General features: G+C 49.4%; 1 protein-coding gene across 5 annotated transcripts in view; it reads left to right on the top strand.

The window, feature by feature from the left end:
• Positions 1–24,638, top strand: part of tet3 (tet methylcytosine dioxygenase 3) — a 54,539-nt gene that overhangs the window by 5,712 nt on the left and 24,189 nt on the right. For 3 of the 5 annotated variants that reach the window (XM_063194952.1, XM_063194951.1, XM_063194950.1), the window contains exon 3: positions 18,243–21,561. In XM_063194952.1, coding sequence (XP_063051022.1) covers positions 18,291–21,561 — 3,271 coding nt within the window. In that variant the 5' untranslated portion in view covers positions 18,243–18,290. Of the gene's footprint in view, positions 1–10,116; positions 11,456–12,920; positions 13,371–18,242; positions 21,562–24,638 lie in introns of those variants that run through there. The other 2 variants (XM_063194953.1, XM_063194948.1) reach the window with 2 other exon arrangements.

Raw genomic sequence — 24,638 nt, 5'->3', positions numbered from 1 at the left:
GTCTTTTTGTAGGTTGGATGAACAGATGAGGGTCAGATGAGTTTGATATATATTTTGGTCAGACTGCTATAATGTCATCGTTGCTTAAAAGTCTCTTTTCTGGCTGTCCACTGTCACACAACAACATGGAAACGAGTAAACCGTGCCGGCTCAGATGAGATTTTGTGACCTTTAAATATTTCCTTGAAATGGAAGGGAAGGGGTTAACCGTGACCTAGTTTCTGTAGTAACGCTGAATGGCGCGTGACATCATCACTGTAATTATAGCTCCGGTCCACCCTCTGGTCTGGTCACGTGACGCCGCCAGTCGCGTGCATGTGTGAGCAGGCAGCAGCAGCAGCAGCAGCAGCAGCGTCTAGGTAGAGCGATTGTGTAGGAAGCCTGACATTATTTTCTCATCAGTTACCACCGCTTCTAGTCCAACGCCATACGAGCTCTTCTAAAGCTGCGTTTTTAAAAGCAAGTCATGGCTTTGAATCGACCATGTAGGGCGTAAATGTGCTCAAATTCATGAATACTAAAAGATAGAGCTTAACACTAGACACAACTCAAACCCTAACCCTAAACCTATCAGCCTTCATATAGCTAGGAGCGGTAAAGAAATGGTGGAAGCCTTTATATCAATTAAATCAACATCATTCCCCAAACCTATCCCTCGGAACATAGTTCATGCATGAGATTGTTCACATGCTGCTATTTCTGCAAAGACTGTGATGAAATCTTTTCTCACACACACCAATCCACACCGCAGCATTTGGCTTAATGCAGTTACTGAACAGGATCTTGAACAGGAGGGAAGGGGTTAACGTGCGAGCTAAAAAGTTGCATCCTGTTTTTCTTTGGTGTTGCAAAGCTTTGCACATTGTCTCCACATGTTAAAGAGTAACCATGTCAATGTTTTCTGGCTGCTTGTACCTACCCATAGAAAAAGCTGGTCTTGCCTCATCGACTTTCAAGTGCAATTTATTCTGGTGCTACGAGCAAAGAAATGTAAACATTCTGCACACCGATGTGTATGATACCCTGCTATCGTGATCTATATGAATTGATAGATACTTACGTTGTTATGTAAGGGAACATTTTCAGTTATGCACTCTGTCCTGTCCTACATAGATAAATGAATACAGTATGCAAGTTATGATAGTGTGACGATAGCATGCCCTTTTTATGACCCGATAAGAACAGCAAGTACAGTGTGGTCCATAACAGTGCACTTTTGTAGTGTGCCATTAGGTCTTAAGGCAAAAGTGTGTGTGTGCAGCTGTTCTTTGGCATATTATAATTTTAGCGTGAAACATTGATGGTAATGAAGATCCTGTAAGGTAACAAGAGTTTAGTTGTATCCAACTGCATTGGACCTGGGTTGGAATATTTTTCAGACTTTAGCCAAAGGGCTTCAAGCAAAAAATACTGATGAAAGGTGTGTTTCAGCTCCAAACAGAAGTCCAGTGTCTCACTAACTTCACCTGAATGTAGGAGCTTCTTCACAGTCACCAGTAAGCTTATTTCTTACTTAGTCATCTTAGTCGTCTTAAACTGAAAGTCTGTTGTGTTTGTCCACTGCCCAAGCAGCTGGAATGTTTTGTGGAACCTACCTAATTGAATAAATGTCAGCATGGTCATGCCTGCCCTTTTCAATGGTTTGTCTTTGTCAGTGTCATATCAAACCAGTATGTCTTGTTCCACCACAGTTAAACTGCCAGTTTCATCACATATCACACCATTTCATCTCATTCTGTCTTGTCTTTAGGCTGAGTTGGTCGCACTGGAATACATGTAGTTAGTCACGTATCAAACTGATGTGTCTCATTCTGTCACAGCTATTAGCAAGATCTGGATCAGTTGCTCAGGGCTACAAACATTTTAGTCACATACATATCAGACCTAGTCACATAGGCAGACCTCGACGTCTGGCTCTGCCACAGCTCCGGGCTCAGGCTGGATCAGTTGCACTGTGCACTCTGTGGCTTCAGGCAGTGCTACCTGAGCCCCCATAGCATTAGCCTGCTGTAGGTGCCGACGCTCCGTAGCTGCCGCAGTTAATGAAAAATGAATGAAGGCGGCAGCCACCCACTGAGCCTCGCAGGAGCATCTAACACCGGCCTTCTAATTAACACTAACTAGCCTAGCCAGTGTAGTGTAGCCTAGCCTAGATTCGCCTTGGCCCTGGCATCAGCGTGGCTCAGCTTTAGCTATAACCTAACCGGCATCTCCCTTGTTAGCCGGGACCATTGCTTTTGCCATCTCACCAGGGCTTGACATTAACTTTTTCATCCGCTGGCCACTGTGGCTAGTGGTTTCCCCGAGTCACTAGCCATTCAGGTATTCCACTAGCCACAGATCTTATTTTGTTTTTTCTTTCTTTATCATGATGGTGTTCATCTAACCTCAAAAGATGTATTAGAGTATAGCTTTCTTCATGGAAGTATATCAAGCACATAGAAACTGAGTTACTGAGCTTTTTCTTGAACTTAAATACAAACAGTTGATACACAAGGGGCAAACAATAGAATATGGGCTATGATGCGTATGTCATACCAAGGAATAAGCTGCCAGCCAAATTGTCTAGTGACACTGAAAGTATTACTAGCCACAGCCAAGTTTTACCAGCATTTGGCCGGATGACTGGTGCCAGTTTCAAACCCTGCATCTCACCATGATCCCTTAAAACAGCAAAAAGGCACAGAAGAGAATACCTCCCTCTTGGCTTCTCTCTGTGTCATGGTCCACCAACCCCCTTGCACTATACATTGCCCAGACCGTCTCTCCCCTACACTCACACACACCCTCTCTTCTCCCCTCCCTCCAGGGTTGCCAGATGAGGCTGATGATTTCCAGCCCCAAAAAAAATGCACAAAATCCTGCCCAATTCTATTGATTTCTATGGCAAAAATGGGGGGGGGGGTGTCTGCTAAATGCCATTTTTACCCGCACACAGCCATCCTAAGTAGCCCAACTGGGTGGGAAACAGCCCAATCTGGCAACACTTCCCACCTCCACTCTCTCTGCTCTACTAACTGAGCCCCCTTTTTCCCCTCTCCTGTCTGTCACATCTGGTGCGCAACTCGCACGGAAAACCTGGCCATGGACCGAGAGAGGCGGCGTGTCTCTGAGTCTGATCTGGGGCGGCCTTGGAGCGAGCAAGGCAGCCAGATGGAGCAAGGGGCCCCTGTGCCATCATCCATCACGCCGCTCTCTTTCCCATTTCTGAGTCATTACATGGGGGCCAACGTTAATTGAAATTAGGCGAGGTGTGCTTCAGGGCCACGGGCCCCCATTTGCCAGCTCCAGATATATACATACATTGCTTGCGTTAGGAGACAAGGTGGTTGTGGCACCTCTGCAATGTGTGCAGGCAAGTTTTGTGGTCTTTGTAGAGGTGCGCTGGCCCTTTAAGAGCGGCTGTGCCTCGGCTGGAACATATGGGGAGCTAATCTTAGCCTGACTCCTGGGAGAGACAACACTGGCAACAAGCCACTGTGCAGAGCCTCTCTCTCTCTCTCTCTTTTTACTCTCCGACTCGTTCGTTTCTCTTTCTTTTCTCTCTTTTTTCCGTCTTTCTCCTTTGTAATTCCGAGTCTGAATCTGTTGCCGGGCGAGGCACTCTCTAGGCTACACTGATAGATGACGGCCACTGGCCAGTTGTATTAGTGCCGGCGGACGAGGTGCCGGCTGATCAGAGAGCATTTTTTCAAAATGTCCGCCACCGAGTCCAAGTGAGCGCCGGGCGTTGCTTTGATGTGAGTTGCGGCACGAGCAGTGAAGGGTGACATCAGACCCTGGGCTCGTGCACCGTCATCCTAAATCTTAGAGTACCCCACTCTCTCTCTCTCACTCTCTCTCTTTTTAGACGTCACGTCATCTCTATTGTTCTCTCTCTAGCTTTTGCTTTCTCTATTCCCCCCCTCTCTCTTTCCCTTTTCCTCTCTTCACCTTTTCCTTTTTCCTGGTGCTCAGTCGCTCATGCGGTCTCTCTCCCCCTCCCTCCTTTTCCCTTCTCTGAACTCATTCCCCTCATCTCCTATTTCCACTTTTTCCTTTTTTTGTGTCTGTTGCACTGCCTCCTCTCTTTTCGACTTCTCGCACAAAGACTCCCAGCGCTCCATTTTGGGTGGGGGTGGGGTGCAGAGAAGGGGTATATGTTTTTCTCCCCCCTCCCTCCCTCCCTCCTCTCCTCTGCACTCCTTTCCTTCCTTTCACGCGTCTGCTTATTGAATGATGAGGGTGGCTCCACCCTGCTCCACCCCCACCCCCCTCTCTCCTTTCCTTTTCTTCCTCTTCACCTCTCTCCCCATCATCACATCACTCTCCCTCTCTCCCTCTCCATCTCTCTGCATCTATCCTGATCTCCCCCTCCTCTCCTCTCCTCTCCTCTCCCCTCCTCTCCTCCCTCTCCTCTCCTCTCCTGATCTCCCCCTCCTCTCCTCTCCTGATCTCCCCCTCCTCTCCTCTCCTCTCCTCTCCCCTCCCTCTCTCCTTTCCTCTCCCCTCCTCTCCTGATCTCCCCCTCCTCTCCTCTCCTCTCCTCTCCTCTCCTCTCTCCAGATCTCATCTCCTCTCCTTTCCTCCCCTCTCCCCCTTCTCTTTTCCCCTCTCCTCTCCTCTCCTCTCCTCTCCTCTTCTCTTTTCCCCTCTCCCTCTCTCCTTTTGTGAGGGGTGTCTGAGAAAGGGGGCCATGCGTGCTGACTTGCACGTGCCATGTGTCAGCCCAAAAAAAAAATACGGCAAGGGGGGGGGAGAGAGAGGGAGACGGAGACAGGGAGAGAGGGAGAGAGGGAGTGGGAGAGCGATGGATGTAGGAGCTGAAGACCCAGCTCGATACCCGACACCCACGTCCTGACGGAGGTGGAGCCTGAGGAGGTCAGAGAGGGCAGCAGATAAGAGAGGACAAGGAGAGAGGAAGGAGAGAGGGAGCAGTAGAGCAGTGTTTCTCAAACGTTTTAAAACGGAGGACCACATTGTCCCCCCAAAAATGTTCAGGGACCACCTGTCAACTGAATTGGCTGTTGATGGGTGCTAATTTGACACTGCTAATTTTGATGCAGATCACTTACTTTTTATTCACATTATAAGCCTGTCTTTTTCAGTTGAAAACATGAAAATGTTACAAATGTAGCCTACTGCTAGCTTGTCTTGGAAAAGTAGAAATCCCCTCGCGGACCACCTTAGCTCTATATCAGACCACTAGTGGTCCCCGGACCACACTTTGAGAATCACTGCAGTAGAGGACGGTGAACGAGGAAGGAGAGGAGGAGAAAAGGGGTTGGTTGTATGTATATGATGGAAGGCAGACACAGGAGGGTGGAGGACAGCAGACCCAGCAGAAGTTGTAGGAATTGCAAAGACGGATACTAAGCTAGATAGTTAAGCACGAGTAGTCAGATTTTTTTTGGTTAAAAAATTACACACCCAAGCTGTTTATTACAGCAGTTTACGGTAAACAAAAAAATAGACCGTATGTGACTTGGAACACATAACTTGTGTGTAACATTGATTTAAACATTGCCATTACAAATATCATGCAAGGTAGCAAAATGCAGAAGTCATTACTAACGAGAAGTGCAGAACACAGTTTGCACATGTGAGGTGGTATAGACACATGACTGGCTGGAGTTATGACTGGACTGGAACAGGAAGGAATATTTCAACATATAACGACCGAATCACTACCAAATAAAGAAAATCCCATCTTCTTATACTGTTGGCGAATCTCACTGCCAGAATTTGGGGGGGAAAATGAGTGTACCTTGAAAAAAAAAGATTTCTACCATATCATTTTCTTGCCCTGCTTCAGCAAGCACACGTCCACTCTCGCTGCGATTTGTAATCTGGGAAGATTTCGTCGTAGAGCAACCAAATAAATGTGCCTTTGTGACTCTCGCTGTCATTCATAATCTGTGGACTCACTGGATGATAAATTGGACAAGACATTATTGCGATAAACGAAAATATTGCAGTTCCCGCTACCATTTCAAATAATACAATGACAATGGAATAAAAACGCAATAGCAATGTAAATATATCCTTTAAAATATAAATATGACAGCGTCAGAGAAAGATGTTGGCTACTGAGCGATGGATAAGGCACAAGTATGTTACCAGGGCGACAATATAATTTTTTCAGCCAGGACTGCACTGGAAATTATCTGTAGTCAGTGGTGACGAGGAAAATAAAGAAGTGCACAAAAATAACTTACGGTGGCCAGAAAAGTTATTGTGCTTGTAAAAAGTTATTGTTTGATATATTGACTTATTGAATATAGTGACAGGCCTGTGTTCGGGGTCTACCTCTGACCCAATAAACAACACCACTCAAACAAATTGGCAACAGCAACAGCAATTGATTTCAAGGCCCACTCTGAAGGCCCACCAGTGGGCCCTGGCCCACAGTCTGAGAATCCCTAGTGTAAATAGTCTAAGTATAGTGAAAATTGTGTAGTGTAAAAACAATAGTGTAAAATTGTGTAGTGTAAATCATAGTGTATTATTCAAAAGAAATATTTCACATACTGTACACATATTTCCTCTTCTGACTCTGGCTGCGCTGCCATTCATATAATCTGGTGCGGTGCCCCTCTGCCTCAGCGGAGTCACCTCCTGACCCTAATCCTGTGCTGGCATCTGCGGCGCTTCACGAGGGAGCGAGGCAGCAGGCGTGCCGGCCAGGCCACTGTTGTGGCGGCACAGCCGGTCGTGTGGGCCAATCAGAAGAGGTGTTTGCGTGCCTCATGCATGCCTGTAGTAGTAGTAGCTGTCTGTCCCATCTGTGCATGTGCGTAAGCATGATCCCGTCCTAAAGGCAGCTCTGGCATGCGGTGTGTGTGTGTTTCTCTGTGTGTGTGTGTGTGTGTGTGTGTGTGTGTGTGCGTGCGCGCGTGTGTAGGTGTGTGTATGTGTGTGCGTGCATGCGTGCGTGCGTGCATGCGTGTGTGTGTGTTTGTGGTAACAAAAAGTAGAATAAAGCATACAGACAGATCTCAAGGCTACTGAAGGGACTGAACTCAAAACAGTGCCTATGTGCCTCTGGGTGTGTGTCTCTGTGTGTGTGCGCATTTGCGTGTGTGTGGGGGTGGTGTTTGTGTGTGTGTATGTCTCTCTGTCTGTCTGAGTGTCTGTGTCTGTGCGTGCCTATATTGTGCCTATATGTGTCAGTGAGGTATGAGTCGGCAGGCACACGAGAGCGGGGTGTTCAGCTGGGGGTGAAGAGGTGGGGTTGGTTTGATGTGATCTGATTAGCTTCAGTATGTCCAGTCCCGTACCCCCACCCCAGCCCCCTGATCTGATCTGGATTTGCAGGGAATACCCATCAAATTGGATTGCATGTAGAGCTCTTTAAAATCTGCAGACCTATCCTGCTTACCCTCCCCCACCCCCACGCCACGCCTCAAACTTAAAGCTGCCCTGTCCTCAGAAGAGGTCTTTTCCAGAAAAGCTGCTTATGAATCTGGGTGTAAGTACTCGTCATTCCAGCAGTTAAAGTAGAATCCTGACCAATTTTAACATACCTTTGTATTGCTCACTCTACCCTTGACTTGTCAGTACCCATCATTCTTGTGTTTCTTTTTCCATTTGTTAAGCACTTTGAGTTGCATGCCTTGTATGATACAGTGCTATACAAATACAATTATTATTATTTTTTATTTTTTATTTTTTATTTTTTTTGTTCAACCCTTTCCAATATCCTGGCCAGCTAGCAAGGGCATGAGTTTGTTGGCTTAAGCATATTGTTTGAAATGTCTTAACAGACTCCAAATATCAGGGCAGGGTTTGTGATGCAAGATGTATCCTGATGCTGCTTAGCTTTTGGAATGATAGCAGCGGCGGTAGCAGCGGCGAATTCATAGTACAAAATCGGCTAACTAGTGGGTGATGAGTGGATCGTGTTTGAGAATTGAGATTATTCACAACAATCACTTTGAAGCTGATGTGTTGACAAAAAGAGTTGCAATATCACTTGCGGGGAGATCATTTGCTTATACTGCCCTGCAAAACAAGAACGCAGTAACTCGAAAATGGTCGAAATTGACTTTAGATAGGAAATGGGCTTTAAACTACCTCATTTGTCTTGTGTTAAAAAACTGTGGTCCAACATCATCCCGTTTTAGAGAAAAATCATGTTGAAAGTGAAGAAATTATGTTACGTCGTACAAAACAAAAATGCAGTAAGTCTGTGAGTTACTGCTGCAATTTCCAACGGGAATGGTTTGGGTGTAGACAGTAATACCAGCCAAGAACGCAGTAAGTCCGTTTTTTGTGGCAAAAAGACTCATAAACGTTGTTGTTGTTTTTTTTTGGGGGGGGGGGTGTGCATTTAATATCTATCCTAAAAAAGTATTACAAGGAAGTGTCACCACCACTTTACTGACAACACAGTTGTCGGGCCATATAGGAAACTTTGAAGCCTTTTTTCTCAGTTTGCCAAAATCTGAGTTACTGCGTTCTTGTTTTGTAGGGCCGTATACTGTAAGCTTATACAATAGAGTGGATTAAAGAACCTATAAGTCATAGGATCTTTAATCGACCCTATTGTCATATTATTAGATGGATTGTAGTCAACGGTAACACGGTTGGTCTTAACCTCTCCCTGTTGACTCATTTAAGTTGTTTTACTTTTTTTGCACGGAGAGGGGGAGTAACTCCCCGGGAGTTCTATGGGTAGTGGTAAAAATACAGTATATATCTTGATCGTCAAGGAGGGTCCTGAGGCAACACTGCTATTTAAAGCTTTATTTTTTTTCCACACGCACTGACAGTATATCTTGATCTTGAACGAAGAGAAGACACCGGAGCAGCTCAGATGGGATGCTTTTTCTTTTTAATTCAAGTGCACAACATGTTAGGGACTAACGTTTCGATGGCAAGCCATCTTCATCGAATGGACACTGATGAAGATGGCTTGCCATCGAAACGTTAGTCCCTAACATGTTGTGCACTTGAATTAAAAAGAAAAAGCATCCCATCTGAGCTGCTCCGGTGTCTTCTCTTCGTTCAAGATTACCTGCCTCCCTCCCGTTGATGCACCAGATGTAAAAACAGAAGCGCGTGGAACCCCCCTTTTTTTAGTATATCTTGATCGTTTCTGTTGCCATAGTACAAGTAAATAGTGCTGGACGGTAGTGAACAATGACACATTGATCCTTCTTAACCGTTCCTTGTTGACAAACTAGAGTTGCCTGTTTTGCATGGAGAGGGGGAGTTTGCTGTGGGTAGCGGGTGTATATGAAAGTTGACTTGGGCTTTGCTGTGAAACCCACAGAGTCAGCGTGGGAAGCGAGCTACGTATCAGGAGGGTCTGAGTAAGGCTCCAGTAATCGGATGAGTCAAAGGGACTCTTGTGTGAGTGTGTGCATGTGTGTATGTGTTTATGGGCTACTTTTGTCACAATATCGTCTGTTATCACACAGATCTGAGAAAGGCCGGGCGGATGTGTAATCATTGTAGTCATTTTAAAACCCGTCACCGCGAGAGTGCATATTTTGTGGTTTGAAATGTGCAACACAACACAACAGCAGAATTACCATGACCGAGCATTTAAAAGCCTCCTTTGATATCGGTTGTGAGCTTGTATCGGAAACTATGATTATGGTGTGTTTTGTATGGTCTTACTAGTTTAATTTGTCTGGGAGGTCAGTCTTGTTCGTCTTATTTGTCATACCTTTGTCACTGACAAACAACCCTAGTTGAATTCCAAAATACTGTATTTTAAAACATCAAAACATGTTTGTTAAAACGTGTGATAAATAAAAGATACCTTAAATAGTTTTTTATTGGTGAAAATCATAATTATATCTGACATTGTAGACTGCACTGTGTTAATGTGACGCTAATTTTCAGGCCTGTTTGTAAGGCCCCATCGTCATGGCTATTTTCCTCCTCAAAACGCTACTCGACTTTCCCATGAGTCGCAGCCAGGCAGTGTAGGGTTAGCGCCAGCCTACGAAAGGGTTAAGCCAGCTCACTCGCTCGCTGTGTAAGAACTGCTGTGTCACTGAAGAGGGAGGGCGTGCGGGCGAGAGCTCAGAGGGTGAATGAATGAGTTTGTGTGTGTGTGTGGGAGCGCGCATGTGTGTGTGTGTGTGTGTGTGTGTGTGTGTGTGTGTGTGTGTGTGTGTGTGTGTGTGGGTATGTATGTGTGTGCGTGGACAACATAAACATGCGTATGCGAGTGTGGGATCACCCGCTCTCACACGCTCACACACTAACGGCACGACACATCTGCCCACCTTTAACAAAAAAAAACGGGAGACAAGCGAGCCAAGTGTTTTTTTTCTGCAATGTCGATGATGTAACCAAGATGTCATAACCAGTGTCTCCCCTTCTCCCCTTTTCGCTCCCTGTCTCTCTCCTCGTTTCTGTCTGTCTGCCTGTCTGTTGATCTGTCTCTTTTTTTTTTGCTCAGCCTTTTTTCTCTCTCTTCCTCCGCTCGCTTCGCCTCGCGTGCTCGCTCCCTGGCGTCTTCTTGGTCGCTGACGGAGCAGCGTCTCTCAGCCGGTCGTGTCGTGCGGGTGCTCGCTCGCTCAGGCTCAGGGCTAAAGAGTTGCCGCACGCTCTCGTCTCTGGAGCTGCTGCCACAGCTTGTCTAGCAGCCGCCGCTGTTGTTTCACTAGGCTACGCTCCGCTCTGCTACGCCGTGTCTCTGCCTGTCTGCCTCGTCACAGTCTTTTCTCACAGCGGCGGGGACGAGAGAGACGCCAGTGGCAGCGGCGGGCAGTGAAACCGAGAGAAATCTGTGGCTAACTAGAAATGAAAACGCCAAAAGCAGCATCTGTCTACGTTTGTGTGTGTTGTGTAAGAGAGAGAGAGAGCTCACAAGCAATAGAGGAAGATAGAGAGCCAGAGAAGGAGAGAGAAAGAGACGGAGTGAGAGAAAGGATGGGACAGGGAGATGCAAGCGAGGGGTTATTTGGGTTAATCCAGGCAACGGGCAGTAGTGGCGAGCCGAAGCGAGCGTTTGTTGAGCAAGCGAGCGAGGAAGCAAGCAGTCATAATGAGGAAGCGACCGTCTCAGTGCAACCCGCCGGCCAGCCAGCCACCCAGGCAGGCAGTGTTGCCGCTTCCCCATGCTGTCCGCCATGGAGCCGGTCCGATCCAAGAACAACAGCCGCTCTTCTGCCACCGCCGCCGCCGCCTACACCTGAGAGAGGGTCCGGGAGAAGGCAGGCTCCTCTGCCACTGCTGACACGGTTAGCAAGAGAACCGCCGCGAGAGGTGGCACATAGGCACAGGGCAAGATGAGGAGAACGACAACCTGGCAGAAGATAAGTAGAACTTGGATGGATGGATGGGTGGATGGAGGGGGAATAGAGAGGCGCGATGGAGAGCTGAAGAGCCGCAGTGGAGAGGAGCGAGACTGAGCGACGGAGGCAGAGCGCTTGAGACAGCGGACGGATTGAGAAGAGAAGAAGCTCGGGGCTGGAAGAGCCGCCGCTAAACCGCCTTCAAGTACAAAACACTGGTCGGCGAGTTTTGTTTTGTTTCCCAAGGTCCACCTCAGTCTCCCCCTTGCCTCTCATCTTCTGCGAGTGTGTTGGCCAACAACTGCTCATTACCCTCTCTTCTCCTTCTTTCCTTTCATCGCTGCTTTTCTCTCTCTCCCTCTCTCTCTCTCTGTCTCTTCCTCTCTCTCTAATCTCCCTCTGGTTTACAAGTATCTGACTGTATCTCTGGCGTTTGACCTGGGGAACGCATCAGAATACTAGGGGACACGGTTACACCTTCAAACAAGCCGTGATTATCACCATGGCGCTTAGCCTTCATTATCTCTCCTCCAGTCGCAAAGTACGCGTCTGTCCTTGCTGCTATTTACTCTAGTTTGTTCCCGCGGTCGCCGTTTACCTATGTTTACCGTCAAACCTGTCTGGCACGCGGCTGTTGTGATTCCCGGTCATCTAGGTTTTAGCCGTCGGAGCTCCAAACGCTGAGCTGTCAGCGGGAACGAATAAAAAACACTGGTAACGGTAGCTTTGATGACGCGAGTTGGCCGCCCTTGGAATCCCCAAAACCCCCTCAGTCATACTACGTACAGGTCTTGTGTCCTCAGATTCCCCCCTTGGCTGCGCGTTGGAAAGAAAATTACATAAATCCCTAATATGAGTTTACGCATTAATGGAAGGCGTGGAGCTAGACCAAGACTGACGATGATAAAGCCTTGATGCGTTTGCTTCCCTGAGCCTAGCAGACGTTCTTAAAACGAAACCAAACGTTATTTTAAATACATGCCGCTTCGAAGCCGCTAGCAATTTTTTTTTCTCTGTTCATCCGTTTGTTTTTCTTGTTTTCACTGGGTGAAGAAGACTCTTGTGCGCGTTTAGCCGTGAGTCAGCCTCCTGCTGCAGACAGCGGCTGACTGGCAGCAGAGCTCTCAAGCTTCGCCTTTTAAAAATGGAGGACGGTGAATGAAAACAAACGGAAAAACCGGGGAGAGGGAGATGGGTGGGGAAAGAACACACAAAATGATCTCTAAATCAGGTGTCATTTATATGTCAAAAAAGCAATAGAGGTAAACAAAAAAACAGACAGAAAGCGAAAGGGATGGGTAGAGATATGGAGAGAATCAGCAGGAGTCTTTTGCCGCAGCGAATGGCCGTGTCGCCGCGGTTGCAGAGCAGAGCGAGCAGGCGTCCATCCCCCAGCCCTCTCCCTCTGGCTCTCCCTCTCCCTCTCTCTCTCTCTCTCTCTCTCTCTCTCTCTCTCTCCCAGCTCAGCTCAGCTCTCGTTGACTCACTGCACACTCCTCCATTCCGCTGTACGTGCCCACTGTGGCTCACATAATGGCCTCTCTCGCTCTGCACACACAGAGGAGAGGGGGAGGAGGAAGAGGAGGAGAGGAGAGGCGAGGGGGGGGGGTAGAGAATGAGCAAGAGAGGGAGAGAGGGGGAGGGAGCACGAATGAACCAAGCAGAGCGAGAGAGAGGGAGAGGGAGAGGGAGGGAGCGGCGGGGGCTAAAAGGAGAGCTTGGACCGAGAGCGTACGAGAGAGCGAGCCGAGCGAGAGAAAAGGGGATATAGAAAAGAGAAGAAGGGAGGAGCGCAAGAGACATAATGAGGGAGGAAACAAGGAGAGAGCAGAGAGCGCCAGCCCAGAGAGGAGAAACAGAGCAAAGTGTGCGTGGGGGGAGGTGTGTGTGAGCGAGTGAGAGAGAGAGAGAGAGAGAGGGAGCGTGAATGTGTGCGTGCGTGCGTGTTTACGCTTGTGTGCGGCACTGAAAGAGACAGAGGGGGGGAAAAAACACACACACTCACACACGCACACGCCAGATTGCCAGTGGCTTGCGTTTTCCTCCGCTCACCCGAAGCTGGGTTTCCATGTACTTCTCTTTGTGTCGGACCTACTCTTGCCTCACCAGTAGCCGCTGTGTCTGGACGGTCATGTAAGTAACCATCGCTCTCGGTGCCTTTTGTATTTCCACACTGATCGTGGAATCATTTTTATTGCCTTGCGTGGATCTTTTTCGTGTATTGTAGTGCGGCTGTTTGCCGGCGATCACCAAGGAAGCATAGTGAACGGGGAGAGGAGGGGTGGCGTGTGTGTGTGTGTGCGTGCATGCCGTGCCGTGCGTGTCTGTGTGATAGTGTGCGTGTGTGTGTTTGGGTTAGGGGGGTGGGGGGCTTGGTGGTGTTATGTGTGCCTCAGAGTGGATTTGTCTTCAGCTGTCTACTCTCAGGCATAATGTCCTCTCGTCTCCCTCCCTTTTTCTCAGCCTCTCTCTCTCTCTCTCTCTCTCTCTCTCTCTCTCTCTCTCTTTCTCTCTCTCTCTCTTCTTTCTCTGTTTCTTTCTTTCATTCTCTCATTCTTTCCACCTTGCTTTGTGCTATCAGCCACCCCCCCTGGTTGGTTTGAAGGTGTTGTGAGACGAGGGGGGGGGGGTCATGTACCGCACAGCACCGGCATGACAACGGCCGTAGTGGTGGAACCGAACTGTACGTGAGGGGTGGGTGAGGAGGTGGAGGTGGCGGTGGAGGTGGAGGTGGAGGGGGTGTCAGTAGTGGTGGGACATTGGGCAGAGAACTGAGATAGTGGAACTAAGAATCTCGCCTAGCAGGCATGTGTTTAAAGTGCCGCGCACACACACGCACACACACACACTCACACATACACACGTACCATTTAAAGGGCTACAGGATTCCCCTGAAGTACGCACGCAGGCACGCGTGTCTCTGTGCGCGTGTGTGTGTGTGTGTGTGTGTTTGTGTAATTGCTGGCGTGTGTCAAACGTGTCATGGCAGTCAGTTCAGGTTGGGCGTGTTGTGTTGATGTTTTGTGAGCAAGAGAGGGGGGAAGGGGGTGATAGCCAGCGTACGAGAGAGAGAGAAAGAGAGAGAAAGAGAGAGAGTGGCATGCGCTCCTGGCAGACGCCGGCGCGCGCTGGCACGCCGTAAATAGTTTGCCGGAGCACGTGCTCTGCCCGCTGTCAGAGCGGGAGAGCAGCCTCGTCGTACGTGCAGGTGGGACAACGCGCAATGAACGAAGCGAGAGTGAGATGGAGGGAGGGAGAGGGAGGGAGGGAGGCAGGGAGAGACAGACCACTTGCTGCCAGACAGGTGTTGCCAAATGTTGCGCTTGACTCAACTGGGGAGGGTTTTTTCGCTGCGGAGGATTCCAATTGTTAAACTTCCTGTGTCAGTAATGCGCACGAGCGTCTCTGGAATGTCAGTGTTTGTGCTTGTGTATGTGTACGTGAGTGCTGTAACGTATCGTGTCATGATTATGTATGCCTGTAGTTTTTGTGTTGTGTGCGTGTGCGCGCGCCTGTGTGTGTGTGTGTTTGTGTTTGTGTTTGTGTGTGTTCGCTTTCGTTTTGGCCCGAGCCTTAAATTGTCACTTCTGACAAGAAAAGAGGAAAGGAGAGTAGTATGACAGGGTTTTGCGGTCAGGCTCTTTCAAAATGTGCCGTTCCCCTGACGGATAAGAGTCAGCAGCTCTCATTGCCCACGTTGGGGACATCAGAGAGAGAGAGAGGGAGAGAGAGAGAGAGAGAGAGAGAGAGAGAGAGAGAGAGAGACACTGTGCTCCTCTTTTACAAACCTATATGAGGTTTCCTGTCGGCCCCTGAGAAAAGCCCCCATGGGAGGCCGACCAGACAGCAGACATGAGTGTTGAACTCATCCAGCAAGACTGATGATGAGACTGATTACAACAAAAACGGTAACACTTTAGTTTAGGGATACATCTATTAGCACTAATACATACAATGTTAATGCCTGCATAATGTTGCCTTCTAAGGCATGTACTAAGCAAACGCTATGGCCTACTAGTTCCTTACTAAGGTTAAATTGGTAATAAATCCCTTATTGTGCATGAACAAGACATTTTTCAATAAATGCCTAGCAAATGTTTGATTTTGCTTTGTACATGCCTTACAAGTTACTTATACAGGTACATTGTATGTATTAGTGCTAATAGATGTATCCCTAAAATAAAGTGTTACCCAAAAAACGTCTCAGTAAAAAAAGAACAGAATGTTAACCAGATTAAAAGAGGCCTCCTGTGCTGTATGAAGTTAGTCTCACAAAGTCTTCACAGGCCACTGATTGATTGGAAATCAGCATAGCTTAACTTATAAAGTGTATGAAGATGTTTTTTTCCTATAGCAGTGTTCGGAGGAGTATTTTGTGAATGTTCAACCATAGGGCTTAATCATTATGTGTTGGCACCTGTTCCCCAACTGTTATCTTCTCTCTCGTACATGTTTAAAATATACTGCATAGCGATCAGCAGATTGTTCAAAGTGTTTTTATTGGTTACTAGAGTATTAAGCACATACTGTATACAATACATCATAAACACAAGATATTGTACTGTGTAAAGGTAGATAATATGTATATCTGTAGAATGATCAATAACAAGGTCTAGACATGCTGATGCATTTTATTGCCTGTTTCGTAGTCTATATCAGTGGTGTAGTCTATGTAGAACGCAGGTATATGCAGTATACCCACTTCTAAATTTTAGGGGCTTACCCACTTAAAATTGATTGATCCATTATTTAGAATAGCATAAATATATACAGTATACCCACTTCAAAAAAATGCTCGAATATACAGTATACCCACTTCAAAAAAGTTAACTACACCACTGGTCTACATATAATCTCGTATAATATAATTTTGTAATCTACATACATCAGTGTTCCTGTTTATCTCTATTGCATTATAATTGCATACATATTACACATACGTAGATAAAGCATAAGGTTGCATGAACACATCTTGAACAACAAGGTCTTGAAATACAGTATGCTCTATCTACCTTTTGTTTTTGCTTTTGTTTTTTTCTGTCTGTGTGTGTTAATGGCTGCACAGTGTCATCATTTGCCACAAGCACACCCCCATGCAGAAGCAGAGCTCTGTTTGATATTCAAACAAGGAAGCAGAGCAGGGGAAGGGAAAGGGAGAAGTGACACGGATATCACTGGTGGCTTCTGTTTCTTTTACACACTCACGCACACACACACACACACATACACAGACGCACACACACACGCACACACACACACACCACACACCACACTCACAAACACACAAACACACACACACACACACACACACACACACACACACACACACACACACACACACACACACACACACAGGCATACGTGAGAGGGAGAGAGAGAGAGAGAGAGAGAGAGAGAGAGAGAGAGAGAGAGAGAGAGAGAGAGAGAGACTTATCCATTCCCATCACACCCGTCATTGATATCATATAAAAAAATACAGCAATGAAGAATTGCTCAGTAAGCTTAACTAGTATCAGATGACTATGGGGATAGAGGATGGAGGCGTATTTATGATAGCACTGTGGGTTTACTCTAGCTCAGCTCTTTAAAATATCAAACCAGCGTCCACACAGCCACACCCTGTGAAATGATAGTAATGATAGTACCTTGGGCTGGATCTAGAGCTTTGTGACAGAGCTGCAGATGACACAGCTGAGAGACTGATGGCTCTGCTGATACTGCTCCTATTTGATCTGTCCCCTCCTCCACATTTGATATGGATTTCTTATCTATTGTCCAAGTCTTGCATTCAGATTAGTGCTGCATTGCATACATAGCACTGCATTGCCTTGCCACTGCATGCCATACATACAGATCTATCATGGATACGATCATATGGAAGTGCTGCAGATATGTCCTACTTTTTGGTTGTACTTCAGCCTAAGGGTGATTTTTTTTTAAAGAGATAGTGTTGGGGTTTCATGAATGTACAGTATGTGGCAGGCAGGCAAGCAACAGCACCTGAAAAACCGGCTCTTGTGTTTGAACTTGCAGACACCAGTGTGTATAGTAATCAGGAAAATATTGGCCCTGGCCCTAGTAGTCAAAGCTTTAAAGAGGATTTGCATGTTTAACTGCTGAGTTTTTTTCTGAAGAGAAGACATATTAACAGTGGCCCATTGTAAAAACCACAACACACACAGAACAGTGTGGCCTCGTTGCCTACATATACTGTACGTACTTTCTCTTTTTTATTTTTGAACTTGCTCGTAAAAGCAGTAACATAATACGTGTAAACAGTGACTTGCTCACTTGCCGTGACTTGCCGTGGAAGAAATCCTTCATGTGTTTCACAACAATTTCATCGCAGTCTGGGTGTGGTGGTTGTGAACCAAAACAGTGTGACATCAGAGGAAAGATGGCCGAAATGATTGCTTGGGTCCATTTAGCATGTTAGATGTCTGATAAAACGTGGGTGCCTTTAAAGTCTTTAATGGCTCTTAATGACTGTTTACAACACATGTACAGTATGTTTGTGTTTCAGCTTCTGTTCAGGGACCAAAAGATAGTAGTCTCAGTAAAGTTCCTTTGCACAAAGACTTGAAGCCTGTGGATTATTTTTCTTACATCTCTAATTTGATACTAAGTCCTGCACGTCACACATATGTGCTGTAACATTTCACTATTTTGGCCTTATAACTGATCACTGACCTGATCATGTTTGTTCGTTTGTATTTGTCGTTCCTCTGCAGACTGTTTTGAGGGTTGCTCTAGTGTAAAGATTGATTCTAAGTCCTGCACTTAACACAGATGCACTGTATTTATTTTTTTACTATTTCACCCTATAATGACTGTTTGTGTTTGTTGCTGCAGACTATTTCAAGTGTGGCTCCAGTGCCTGGATAGATACAAAGTGCTGCACTTCAGGGCCGATGTCATTTTTGACTGTTTTACTCTGCAACGACTGATTACTGACCTGCACATGTTTGTTTGTGTTTGTGTTTGTGTTTGTGTTTGTTGCTGCAGAGTGTTTTGCGGGCGACTCCGGTGCATGGCCCCAGAGGAAGTGGCCAGATGGAAATCGGGTCACATGACCACCTGGCGGAAGGCGTGCTGAGCCGGGAAGCGACCAATGGCGGAGGAGATGTGAACGGGGGAGCGGAAACGGAGGGTCTTCTTCTGGGTGGCGGAGAAGTAGGGAAGCCGATTGGCGTGACACAGCCTCAGACCACGTGGGGGGGACCCGAAGGAGCCCTGAGCCATGACAAAGCCCCTTACCCCCCTCTTCAGGTGCCGCCGCTGTCCCAGGCCCATCCGCCACTACCGCCGCCATCACCTCATCAGCAGCAGCAGGGCTGCTGGGGCGAGGCAGGAGCACTTACTACAGTGGACATGGAGGACGCCAAGAACCTCATGGCCTTCTCTACCGGAGCCAGGTCCATGACCCCATCGTCATCGTCATCCACCCCCCACCCCCACTCTGAGCCTCAGGCCTGCACCTCTCAGCTCTACCAGAAGTTCAGCCGGGAGATGGCTGGAAGGACGGACGGCGGCAGCAAGGGAGCTGCTGGAGCTCCCGGCTGGGGCGGCGGAGAGAGCGGATCCGAGCGCTCTCTCCCCGAGGACATCACCACGCTGCAGACGGCCCTGAGCCAGGCCAGGCACGGCCACAAGCCCCCCAACTGTGACTGCGACGGGCCCGACTGCCCCGACTACCTGGAGTGGCTGGAGAAGAAGATCAAGCTGGCGGCCGACGGTGGTCAGACGGCGCAGCTCCCCCAGCCACCACACCCACACTCACAGCACCCGCAGCAGCACCAACAGCAGCAGCACCCGCATATCCCAACACCTAACCAGCCCAACGGTGTTCCACCTCCTCAGCACACACCGGCTGAGAAGGGAGTTCTCTCCCTCCCTCCGGGCGCCCCAGCTCCTATCCCGTGCTCCCCCAGTGTGCTGTCCATCGCCAAGGAGAAGAACATCAGCCTGGAGACGGCCATCGCCCTGGAGGCTCTCACCCAGCTGTCGTCCACCAACCCCGAGACAGTGGTGCCCCCGGCGGAGGCGGCCTTCGCCGGGCACCCCCACCACCCCCACCACCCCCAGTCCATGAACCCCCAGCACGGTGGCAGGATGGTGTCGGCATCCCCTTCCTCCTCTTCTTCTTCTTCTTCTTCCGTCCATCCTGGTCTGGATGCCCAGCAGTGGGAGCAGCACAGGCCCCAGTCTCAGCCCCACCACCACCCCCTGCCCGCATACTCCCCCTCGCCCTTCCCCAGCCCACACCACCCGCAGCAGGACGGCACTCGGAGCCCCATGCCCCCCCAGCCTTGGCAGCAGCAGCAGAGCCCCATGGGTGGCTCCAACTCACCCAGACCCCAGATGTGGATGGGCATGAACCCCGAGTCCCAGTCCCAGTCCCAGTCCCAGCAGCAGCAGCCTCGGTACCCCCATATGCCGCAGGCCAGCGGTGCAGCGGGAGGAGGAGACCCCATGTCCGAGCTGAAACAGCTGCTGGGCGACCCCAACGGGAAGTACAACCACGCTCCAGGCTTCCGGTTCCCCGCTCCGTCACCCCAGGGTGACAGCAAGCAGGGGGGCGGCGGCAGCAGCAGCAGCCCACATGTGAGGACCCCCACCATCAAACAGGAGCCGGACAGCGACAGAGAGTACATGGCTGCCATGTCCCGGTACTTGATGAACGGTCAGCAGCAGCAGCAGCAGCAGTATCCCCCGTCCCCTCTGTCCCCCATGTCCATCAGGCACTCGACTCAGGCAGCACTTCAGCAGCACCTTCACCACAAGCGCAACCTCTTCTCCGGCCCCCAGTCTCCCGGCGGCGTGATGATGCGGCCCGGGATGGCGCCGCCCCCGCCGCCTTACGTCGGACCCGGCGGACCGCAGAACCTCCGCAAGTGGTGGCCCCAGCAGCAGATGATGGGCGGCCCCGACATGATGATGCCCATGATGCCCATGATGCCCGCCGGCACCATCAAGCAGGAGCCCAAGGAGTCCAAGAAGAGGACGCCGCAGAGCTCGCCGCTCAGCAAGCTGGGCCCGCCGCTGCCCAAGCCCAAGGCGATTGTCATCAAGAAGGTCAAGCAGAAGGCCTCGCTGCCCGTCTTCCTGCCGCAGCAGCAGATCGTCATGGACAAGGCCGCGGCCAAGGCCCAGGCGCAGGCCCAGGCGCAGGCTCAGGCCCAGCTTCTGCTCGGCATGCAGGCCAACGATGCGGTCCCGTCGTCGCCTCTGCCCTTCTTGAACCCATCTCAGGCTGCAGTGGCTGCCATGCCCCTTGCAGCTCAATCTCAGGAATCCATGTTCAACAGTTGCAGTGTTCCCTCCTCCTCCTCCTCTTCCTCCTCCTCGACTTCCAGCGTTGTCCCTGGAAACGCACCCGCGTCCATGCCCGCATCCGTCCCTCCAACTACGCTTCCCAATGCCCTGCCCACACCCACCACGCCGCAAGAAGATTCGGCCACCTCAGGCTCCACACCCGGCACTTCCACCGCCACCACCACACCTCAGACCTCCACAGCAGCTCCTCTCCTCTCAGGTCTGCGCTCGCTAGACCCCAAGCTCGAGGACCTGATCCGCCAGTTCGAGGAGGAGTTCGGGGACACCCCGACCACAACAACCACGTCGGCTACCGCCACGGACACCCCATCGGCGGCAGCTGCGGCTGTCGCCACCAGCACCGCCATCTCCAGCACCGCCACCGCTCCCAGCTCCCAGGCCCCACAACAAGGCTCTGCTCCTCAGCCAGAGGCCATGGAGCTCCAAGAAGGTGCTAACTCAGGGCAAGCTAAACCCACATCGCCACCCTCCTCTTCAGAGCAGCCTGCTGCCAGCTTCCCCCAGACCGCCTCAAGTGGTCCTAGTGCTCCAGCTACTCCCACCACCCTGTCCTCCTCCTCCTCCGCCATGATGAGCCAGACCCTCAGTCAGCCGGGCCAGGTGGTGCCCTCGTCGCCCGCGGACCCCCTGGCGCCTGTCTCTCTGGAGGCGCAGCTGCAGCTGCAGCTCCAACAGCAGCAGCAGTGCCAAACGCAGCCGCCGGTGGGTGCAATGCAGCTCCACCAGGACCCCTTCGCCACGCCGGGCTCGCCGGCCAGCAAGCGGATGAAGATCGAGTCGTCCGGAGGCGTGACGGTGCTCTCCACCACCACCAGCTGTTTCACGCCGGGCGGCGGCGGCGGGGAGATGGACAGCCCCACCACCCCCCTCACGCCCTCGCTCAAAGGCTTCCTGGAGTCGCCGCTGCAGTACCTGGACACGCCCACCAAGAACCTGCTGGACACGCCGGTCAAGGCCGAGGCCGATTTCCCCACATGTGACTGCGTGGGTAAGTTAATGATGTACATGATAAATGTCCGCATCAGTTGTTAATGTTATATTACATTACATTACATTACATTGCATTTAGCAGACGCTTTATAACCAAAGCGACTTTCAAAAGAGGACATAATCAAGCCAACATCACAAGTAAATACAAAGTGCACAGGAGATATACAGAACAACAAGTGCAGTTGCAAAGAGGGGTTAGTTTTTTTTTTGTTTTTTTTATAAAGAGTAAATAACGAGTACACACACACACAAACAAATGCTCCCAGTTATTTAATGGCACAACGTTTCAAACCTTAGTCCTTTTTGAAGAAGTATGTATGTAAGTATGTACAGTATGTAGTGTGTCCCAATACTTTTGGATCTTTTCAGATTACTACCGCTTCCGCTTGTTTTTGCCCGTACCCCTTGCTTTTGTAGGTGTAGGGGAAAGTGTAGTTTGTCCCCAATACTTTTGAAAGTGAGGGGAAGTGCTTAAAGTCAATTTCAAACAGCCCTCTGGGAGCTAGTCTTTAAGTGAAAAAGCTTCAACTGTCCCCTCCACTCCAACTGTCCCCTCCTCCAACTGTCCCCTGTCCCCTCCACTTCAACTGTCCCCTCCACTCCAACTGTCCCCTCCACTCCAACTGTCCCCTCCTCCAACTGTCCCCTGTCCCCTCCACTTCACTTACACCTTAGCCCCTTGGCCCCTTAGCGCAGAGCCTCTGCTATAACCTTATTGTCAACAAAATGGTAATGACCAAGTCTTAATCTGTTACTTAAGCATTAACTCTGCATTGTCATAGCAATGTTTTGATGATGCAGTTCAGTGTTTAAGCATTAACTTAAGCATTAACTCTGCATTGTCATAGCAATGTTTTGATGATGCAGTTGAGTATTTTCAGCAAAGAGTGAACAGGCTCGTCTACAGGCCCATCTGCAGCGAGAGGCTACTGCATGCCGTTCCAACAGTTACACCACTGAAAAAATGTAACTACCCGGGCTTGACACTGGCACCTGCCAACCGGCCAAATGCTGGTAAAACTTGGCTGTGACTGGTAACACTTTCAGTGTCACATGTCAATTTGGCAGGTAGATCATTTTATGGTATGACATATCAGGATAGCGTATATTCTGCACTTCGCCGCTATCAATGAAAAAGCTCAGTTACTCAGTTTCTATTCGTTCCGTGTAGAAACCCATGCACTCAGCTTCTTGTTTCAAGCACCTCATCTTCAGAGGTTAGATGTACAGCGTCATGATAAAAAACAAAGCAAACAAAAAACCCAAATTTGTGGCCAGTAGAATAGCTGGATGGCTAGTGACTCGGGAAAAACACTAGCCACAGGGGCCGGCAAGCGAAAAAGTTAATGTCAAACCCTGGTAACTACCATAGTACTACACCACTATGACAGTGCACAGGATCTTTAGTAATACATTACAACTTGGTCATTGCCATTCTGGTAACGGCTAATTTATAGCAGGGGCTGTGTCTTAGTGGGTCAAGTGCTCAAAGAAAGTGGACATCATTTACAGTATTAAAAGGCAACAGTTTTGTGAAAGCTGTTTAGCCTACGATGGGCGCTCAGTTTGTCTCTCTGAAAGCAGTGTGGCTGCTGAGAGGGGCGATAGTGCTGCAGCTCAGAACAGCACAGCACAGCTCAGACATTGTTGTCAACTCAGACGTTGTTGTAGTTGTCCCTTAGCCAAGTGTGATTATTAATTGCAGTAGGCGCCTTTGTAGACAAGCAAGCGAGCCTCCGTGCCAACCTCACCCCGAGCCAGACATCGCCACTGGAGCACACCTGATGCTCTCTGTTTGTGTAACACCCAAACGGGGGGACAAAAGCGTGCACCCGTGTACCGCATGACGGATCCCATTTCTTTGTCGGGATCAGGAAGCCGCTTCAGAATGCTTCACTGTGTGACCCAGGCCATGATACGTATAACAATGCTTAATATCCCATTTCACAGCAGAGTGCCAAACACTGGCTACCTTTTCACACATGCCGCCAACTTACCACACCACGCACACACACACACCATACACCTACAGTACACGCTCCTCATGAACATGCATGAGTGAGTTTGATTTTCTCCACACTACACACACACACCATACACCTACCTAGTACACACTCTTTATGGGCGTGCACAAGTGGCTGAACTGGCTGTTTACCACCTGCCAAGGCCCATACAGCCTCAGACCCAACTTGTCAAATGTTGACACTTTGACCAAGTCTCAGTGTATGACGCCAAAGTTTCCCCCTTTGCGTCCCATCATGACGCAAAAGGCAAAGATGCGCCTCTTTGAGTAGAGTAGAGTAGAATAACTTTATTAATGCCCGGGGGGAAATTCAGGTAGAATTTGTGTCACATCGCGATGCGACAGGCCGCCACTATGTTAAAGATGTTTGTTCCAGTGACAGTTATGTTTAGGGAAATGTTTTGGTCTTTTCTACCTGGCCTTGTGATGATGACACACAATGACGCAAGGCAAAAGGGGTGACCTTTGGCGTCATGTATTGAGGTCTGCCACAGCACTCAACAGCACACAAGTGAACATTGCACACAATGATCTTGCATTTATGCCTCACCCGTGCAAGGGGGCAGGCCCCAATGGGTTCCCGAAAGGGAGCAGTGCATTGGGTGTGAGGCTGAGTTGGCAGGGCATGGACATGGCCATCACTTCTGCTTGGCCACATTTGTCCAGGCAGTGGAGCGTGTTGTGTCTGAGAATGCCTGGAGCACCGCTGGGCCGGGGCTTAGCAGCCTGTCCTAGTCCAAGGCTCATGTCATGAAACCATTGTTGCTAACTAACAATGTTAGCTACTTTGTTGTTTGCGATGCAATTTCACTACTGACCAAGGGGCAACCTGGCTAGCAGCTACACGAAACACCCAACCCTGGTCGCCAGTCCGCTCACAGGGCAAGGCGCTGCTGTGGGGAGGGGGAGAGGACCGAGGGAGGGGGACAATGGGGGCCCAGCAGAAGGACGCCATTGTATACTGGCCGGGCCAGGCAGTCAGGCAAGGGAGAAGGGGGCGGGCAGAGAATGGAGCACTCTGTCTTTATTTTACAGTCAGCCAATCTCCAAGG

Source organism: Engraulis encrasicolus, chromosome 3 (assembly GCF_034702125.1).
Source record: "Engraulis encrasicolus isolate BLACKSEA-1 chromosome 3, IST_EnEncr_1.0, whole genome shotgun sequence".
Classification (NCBI taxonomy): domain Eukaryota; kingdom Metazoa; phylum Chordata; class Actinopteri; order Clupeiformes; family Engraulidae; genus Engraulis; species Engraulis encrasicolus.
The sequence above is the reverse complement of the archived record's forward strand: the minus strand, read 5'-3'. Positions and strand labels throughout refer to the sequence as shown.